Below are 7,112 nucleotides of genomic sequence, written 5' to 3'. Positions count from 1 at the left end.
TTCTTTTCCTAGAATGCATTTTAAATCAATTAATAACATTCTATCGAATAATATTACTGAAAAGGCATAGCCACATCTAGTGTTGAGAACTCATTGTAGCCCAGCAAAATATTTCGCCTCTTTTACCCCTCCCCCACGCATCCGCCTTGGACAGCACGCCGCCGTTTTTGGACTGAATCCCGAAATGTGTAATTATGATGGGATAAATTATGGAGGTGGTTTGCGGGTATGTGTTGGCTTGTGTAGTCTGGAATTATGGTTGTTTGGGATCTGTGACCGAGAGGATGGGCATACTCCCCCACCTTGGCCGGCGCGTAAAGGTTATTCGGACCTTCGTCGTATTTATCCATGTCCAACGACGACGTACAATATGTGCAGTAGCTACGGAAACCACTATAAATTAGTCCTGAAGGCAGAAATATTAGATGGGACCGACGCAGCACAAAATCTAGACAGATTTTAATACGAAGCCCATACCCATATTGTAGAACTTAGGTAGTGGTCCGTAAGAATAGAATAATGATAATTACGGGCGTGTCAACCAGGTTCAATATGTTATTAATCTAACTACTGTAATTACTTTAAGTTATATAGTAGAAAACTCTGCTCCCGAGCTAGTCTCAGAGGAGTGGTGCCCAGCTTTTATCTTCTCAGTTGGGCGATATTGAGCTTGGCGCCAGGTTGGCACTTGGCGGCCTCGGCGGCATCGCCATCCCTATGCCGGGCACGGAGTGAGAATTCCACACATATTACGATACGAATATTTACGATGCAACCTGCACCAATTTTCCAAAGACGGGGCAGCAACTTCCCGCAAAGAGATGGTGTCTGATTGCGACTATTTGAGCGCGCGGCGTCTATCAAAGGGGAGGGAGGGGCCTTGTAGGCGTTCGCTCGACGTTAAATGACAGGAAGCAGGAATCAACGACGGTAAGAACCAACCATGACAGAAATTAATGATTGTGAAAATCTGTGACAGCAACGACATATGACAGCGGAACGGAACATATATTGCAAGATTGCTCCTGGGCTCTCTGAGACGGATCATGAAGACTGCTCTTGAGCCGCTCAGTCCGCGCATTTTCTTCTCCGTCTCTTGGCGCAGCCCTTCCAACACACTTTTAGTCGCTCTTTATAAGCTTCCTCGCCGGACTCAAGATACTATGTCTCCTGTGATCTCCCCGCCATCTCCATGGTACTTGGGAGGTTTGATCTATTAGTAAGTTGTAGAGTTAGACACGGATAATGCACGGGTCAAGAGTCTCCAGACAGGAAATCGATCGCGAAAGTCTTTGTAGATGAAGTGCAATCGCAAACCACGTAAACGGGTTATCGTGAGAAGCTCCATGGGGCCGCGGCGACAGGAAGCTGCACATCCTGGAGCTCATCTTCCCCGCAGGTTTTAACGAGAACCATCGATGCGTTGTCAGCTCTCAACGCGCCAATCCCCGCGTGCAGGAGTATGATATTTACTTCCAACTCGACGATGCGCTGGCCCTGAGTGACGGAGACTTGCCTGACTGACAACTTCTGCGCCAAACCCACTCCACTCCACCACCCTCATTCTCGCGATGCCCCTCGTTCCTTCCCACTTATTATCACTAGTTACTTCCAATATATCTTTCCAATATACCCCGGGATCGTTCCTTCCAATTTCCAATATATTCCATTCCGTTCCTTCCTACATCTTTGCTCGACTCGCTCCTTCCCATATCCAACCTCGCTCGCTCTTTCCCAACCCTTATCACCCGCTCCCGGACCTCCATACGAGGTATAAATACCGCCCCCCTCCAGCATTTGATTCCTTTTTTGCGCTAACAACAAGATCGATCCAAAACGTGGTATAAGAGGCTGGGGTGCCGCGAGAAAGCTGCCAAGGATTCATGCTAGGAGGGATGTGGCTGCGCTTGTGGATATCACGGCTCTTCCTCCCAACCAACCCCCCACCAACCCCCACCAAACCCCACTCTCCCTTGGCTGGGTATTCTTGTGGTTCACGTGCGCTAGTCACAAGAACTGATATCCACGCACAAATTAATATCTTTGCCTGGCTAATGCGTGAGTAAGAGGAGTATTTGTGTCTATTTTCTCTATGAGAAGTGGTACGGGGATAACCAACCACGAGGGTACGAAGCCACACAGAAGATATCAAGACACACAAGCACCATCTCGCTCAGATCTTGGAATTTATTAATTTCTTTTTCATTAACACATCTACGCCTGGTTGGTATCTCTCAAAAGGTGTATCCCCCCTAAACATACACGTCGCTCCCCCCACTTCCAATCCCCCCCCTAAAAAAATCGCTAATCCAACGCCCCAAAAAATGTTGATCCCCCTCCCAAAATCGCTCCAGCCCAATATCTATCTCTATTCCCGAGTTGAATCCGCTCCCATTATACTTGTATATACCCGACCCCCTCGTATCGAGGGGGTCCGTGGCGAAAGGTGTGAAGGTTGTTATATATCCATCGTCCTCACAAATCCATAAACCAATCGTCGTGCCCCACCTTCAACCCCTTCATACTCTCCGTCTGCTCCCTCTTCTCCTCCTTCGTCTTGACCACCTTCTCCTGCTTCACCGGCGGCGGCCTCTCCTCCATATCCCGCGCCCGATACGCCTCCAGGTCCTCGCCCTCAAGCATATCAGGGTTAAGGGCGAAGGAGCCCCTAGGAATAAATGTGGCAGCGAGCACGGTGCACGAGATGATGGTAAACTGCACACCTCCGACGTACTTGATGGCTTCGTGTACGTCCCCGCCATTCGCTGCTGAGACTTTGTCGATGTATGTTCCCAGTAATGGCGAGCAGATGGAGTAGGTGACGATGTATGTCGAGTAGAGGAACGCCATCACCGTCACCAGCGCACTGACGTCTTTGCGCTCGTGCTCCTGTCGGTGTAGCATTGCTTGTAGGTAGGCGGATAAGGAAATATCCCCCGCAGCCCATCCAAACGATACCGGGATGAACGTCGCCGCGACCATCCACGCCTGACCCACCTGCCCGGGCGTCGGATGCCAGAAGGCGAGGTACCACACGATCAGCAGCCCGCAGGCGTCCAGGCGCAACCAGGGCATGGGCGTGGTAACGAGATTAGTGAATAAGAAGACGAACAGCGCGCCGAGGAGTTCGCCGAAGTTCGATCCGCCGACGATGAGCTGTGCCCAGGCGGAGTTGTGGAGATAGCGCTGCGCGAGCAGCGGGGCGATGTTGTTCTCGAGGTAGCGGTGGGCGTAGAGGGCGAGGGAGTAGGAGGGGAGGAGCCAGATGAATTTGCGGCTCGTGAAGAGGATGCGGGCTCCCGTGCTGATGGAGACGAAGAAGAGTTGCGTGGATTGGTAGAGGAGGGAGAGATAGGAGGGGCTGTTGACGGTACGGAGTTTGGGGGCCGTAGTGGGGTGCTCGGCGGTCGAGATGAAGGACCAGACGACCGCGGCACCGGCGAAGCAGAACGGGGAGACGATGATGGCCATGTTGTTACCGAGGTGGGGGATGAGCACGAGGGCGGTGGTGAAGGCGCCGGCGGTGCCGGTGACTTCGTAAAAGATGTGCACGGTGGCGTCGAGGCGTCTGAGCTTTTGCACTGCGGAATGTCAGTGGGAGTGGTGTTAGTGATGAGACATATCAGACTGACCGTCGGAGCGCACAATGTCTCGTGGGATGACGCGGCGGATGAGCTCGACCATGCCGTAGACGACACCGGTTATACAGTAGACGGGAATCATGCCGTCGGTGTTGAAGTCTCCATAATAGGAGAAGTCGTCGTTCGAAGCGCCTGCGGGCTTGAAGGTTCCACCTGTTGCAGCGTCGACGATAAGGATGACGGTGGTGAAGACCGCGAAGACGAGGATGGCGACGGAGAGGACAATGCGTGTCTCCCAACGCTTTACTAGGGGTGCGACGAGGATGGCGCCGAAGCACTGGAAGGCCTGGTTGAGGCCTTGGAGCAGGCCAATGCGGCCGAAGGTGACAGGCGTATATCCGCCGATGCGGGCGGCGTAGTCGTAGCGATTCGATGCGAGCGAGATGAAGGAGCCGATAAAGACTTCGAGGCCGAATTTATAAATCATAATTCCTCCCATATAGATCATCATATTCTTCTTCTCGGAGCGGGTGAAGAGATGCCATGTTGCGAAGACATTCCCGCTCCTGGGATCCGCCATGGCGGGAAACATTGTGAGCGGTTTTCTGTTTTCTGTTTTCTGTTTTCTGTTTTCTGTTTTCTGTTTTCTGTTTTCTGTTTTCTGTTTTCTGTTTTCTGTTTTCTGTTTTCTGTTTTCTGTTTTCTGTTTTCTGTTTTCTGTTTTCTGTTTTCTGTTTTCTGCAGTGGTGGCCGGATGCTTGAGCAGCAGGGTCAGACGTCGAGGAGGCAAGGCGCCGCTCTGCCTTTCTCACAGGAAGTGATGATGGAGATGTTGAACATAGACAGCCATGACTATTGATGTCTGACAGTAGATCTGCAACGCTGCGTCTTATATGTAGATGTAGGCAGAGTAACGCAGCACCAGGCTCTGGCGCGTCTGGATGAAAAAGAAAGGAAAGAGGAGCGTATAGGGTTTGAGCGCCATTTGATGAAGTCGGTTCGGGACAGCGCCTGGTGTCTATTTTCCACGCGAAGAGGCGGGTTGGGTGGGGTTAATTTTTCGTCTTGAGCTGCGGATTATGGGTTCTATCAGTGGTGGCGTGATGATGAAAAGGCTAGCTCAAAGGGTTCGTTGGGTTGGGGGTTTTCTTGTGGACTAGGGGGGGAAGGTAGGGCGTGAACGACCCAGTAGATGCAGTTTAGGAAGGAACGTGGGATTATTATGAGCAGAAGGTGGGAGACGAGGTGTTGTCTATGCGGAAGCTTTAGGGGCACAGTCCGGATTGTCAATAGTGCGAGATGGTCTAGAGGATTGTAGTGGGTGGTGGCAAATAGAAGTCAATCGCAGTTGAGGTGGATCGCGATTTGGGTATTGGGAGTACGGGGTACGGAGTAGTGGGAGTAGAACTGTCGTTGGTCGTTGGTCGTTGGGGGAAGGGGGAAGGGGGGAGGGGTGGGGGGAAGTGGGGGGAAGGGAGGGAAGGGGAAGGAGGGAAGGGGGGAAGGGGAAGAGGGGAAGGGGGGAAGGGGGGAAGGGGGGAAGGGGGGAAGGGGGGAAGGGGGGAAGGGGGGAAGGGGGGAAGGGGGGAAGGGGAGAAGGGGGGATGGGGATGTGAGGTTGAGGGGCGTGGCGTCAGACGGAGCTGCGATTGGGTTGCGGGTTTGTGGACGATGGGCGCCATCCAGCGCTACCCAGCGCTACCCAGCGCTATCCAGCGCCATCCAGCGCCATCCACCACCAGCGCCATCCACCGCCATCCACCGCCAGCGCTATCCACCACCATCCACCACCAGCGCTATCCAGCGCCATCCACCACCAGCGCTATCCACCACCAGCGCTATCCACCACCATCCACCACCAGCGCTATCCACCACCATCCACCACCACCCCCGAGACGCCACTCCCTCTCTCCCTCTCTACCTCCCTCCCGCTCTACCTCCCCTCCCCCCCTCTCTACCGCCCTCCCGCTCTACCTCCCTCCCGCTCTACCTCCCTCCCCCCCCTCCCCCTCTCTACTTCCCCCTCCCTCCCGCCCCTCCCCCCCCATCTCAGCTCCCTCACAGACCACAAGGCGAGATTATTCGCTCTCACGACCCGACGCACACTACCACCCACCACCGCCGTTCTTCAATACAGTCATAATCCGTTAAGTCGATACGCGATTCACGTTAAGTCGATACGTTTTGCTGGCCACATCCCCCCTGTCCACTACCAAAATACGTTTGATATCTCGATATTTACGCTATCTCGATGGTATTTACGGGACCCGAGCTATCGACTTAACGGATTATGACTGTATATCCCTCCCACACTCCGCGTACCTGCGCCATACCTATCTCTGTCTCTGTGCGATGAACGCGAAAGCCTTCTCGTCACACTCAACCCCTCTCTTCGTATCGCAATTCCAAGACCTCCTCATCCAAGTATGTCACTCAGTCAGGACCCGGCGGGAGTGAAGCCAAGCGACGACATGTTGTGCAGGATTGAAGCCAAGAAAGATGAGGTCAGTCAAAATGAGAGCCAAGCCAAGGAACTATCGCTGAGCCTACCATTGCACCACGCCTCCGCGTCCAACCCCAACTCCAAGACTTTGCCAACAACTCTGACACCTAAACCCAGGCAACCAGAGCCGTGAGTCAAACAGAAGCCAAACGTATCACCTCATCTCGGCGGTGACACTTCCCATCACCACCTCCCTCCCCCACCCAACCCCCCCACGGCCACCTCTCATCCCACCCACTCGCACCCCACAAACCACCACGTTCACTCCTGCCCCCCTCTCCCTCACCATCCCTCCCCCCATCCCTCCCCCCATCCCTCCCCCCATGCAGCCTCCCATGCAGCCTCCCATGCAGCCTCCCATGCAGCCTCCCATGCAGCCTCCCATGCAGCCTCTCCTTCCAAACCCCTTCTACAGGGTAGAGGGGGCTTGGACAGCCCCTCTCTCGTGCCGTCGCGCACACACGTTCCCCCCCTCGATGAGCCGTCCTGCACAGGTACCACGGTGCTATCTCCCACCCTCCGCAGCCCTTGCAATCCACGTGGTCGCGTTGAGACCGGTGTCTTGGCAAGGCGAGATGCACGCGTTGTGGTCGTGGCCATGGTCGATATCGTGTCGATATCGTGGTCATGATTGCGCTCGAGACTACGGAGTAGTACCTTCCCTTGTCGTCTATCGTCCCTGGCACCCTCATCCCCTCGTGCCATCACACAGCTACTCCTCCCTCCTTCCCTCCTCATCGTGAACACCCCGCCCCTCCTCATGCTAAAGCTTAAAATAAAGGAATCTACGTGTATATATAAGGATACACACACATTTTTAGAATATATTATGAAGTTGTTGAGTTATTATCTTGTAAATTTCTCAATTTTAGGTGGCAAGTTCAGTGATCGCTTCGCTTGTGTGAATCACACAAGCGAAGTTAGAAAATCAATTACGATTATTAGGTCGTAATCATAATCACGATTATTTACAAAGCGCATAACGTACATGTATAGCGAAAGCGCCAAACAAGCGAAAGCGCCAAAAT

At 53.5% G+C, this 7,112-nt stretch overlaps 1 protein-coding gene across 1 annotated transcript; it reads right to left on the bottom strand.

The window, feature by feature from the left end:
* Positions 1-2,303: 2,303 nt before the first annotated feature.
* Positions 2,304-4,205, bottom strand: VC83_02551 (uncharacterized protein). The gene is made up of 2 exons (XM_024466212.1): positions 3,633-4,205; positions 2,304-3,581 (listed from the first exon to the last, which is right to left on the bottom strand). The coding sequence occupies exons 1-2, from the start codon at positions 4,171-4,173 to the stop codon at positions 2,476-2,478; spliced, it is 1,647 nt and encodes a 548-aa protein (XP_024326370.1). The 5' UTR covers positions 4,174-4,205; the 3' UTR covers positions 2,304-2,475.
* Positions 4,206-7,112: the final 2,907 nt, after the last annotated feature.

The sequence above is a fragment of the Pseudogymnoascus destructans genome, assembly GCF_001641265.1.
Source record: "Pseudogymnoascus destructans isolate 20631-21 unplaced genomic scaffold scaffold_5, whole genome shotgun sequence".
NCBI lineage: Eukaryota > Fungi > Ascomycota > Leotiomycetes > Thelebolales > Thelebolaceae > Pseudogymnoascus > Pseudogymnoascus destructans.
The sequence above is the reverse complement of the archived record's forward strand: the minus strand, read 5'-3'. Positions and strand labels throughout refer to the sequence as shown.

Bases quoted from the DNA above. Each gene is read 5' to 3' on its own strand.
- VC83_02551 (XM_024466212.1), bottom strand. From the start codon at position 4,173: ATGTTTCCCGCCATGGCGGATCCCAGGAGCGGGAATGTCTTCGCAACA. The intron at 3,582-3,632 runs GTCAGTCTGATA...GACATTCCGCAG, and splicing joins AGACATTGTGCGCTCCGACG to TGCAAAAGCTCAGACGCCTC.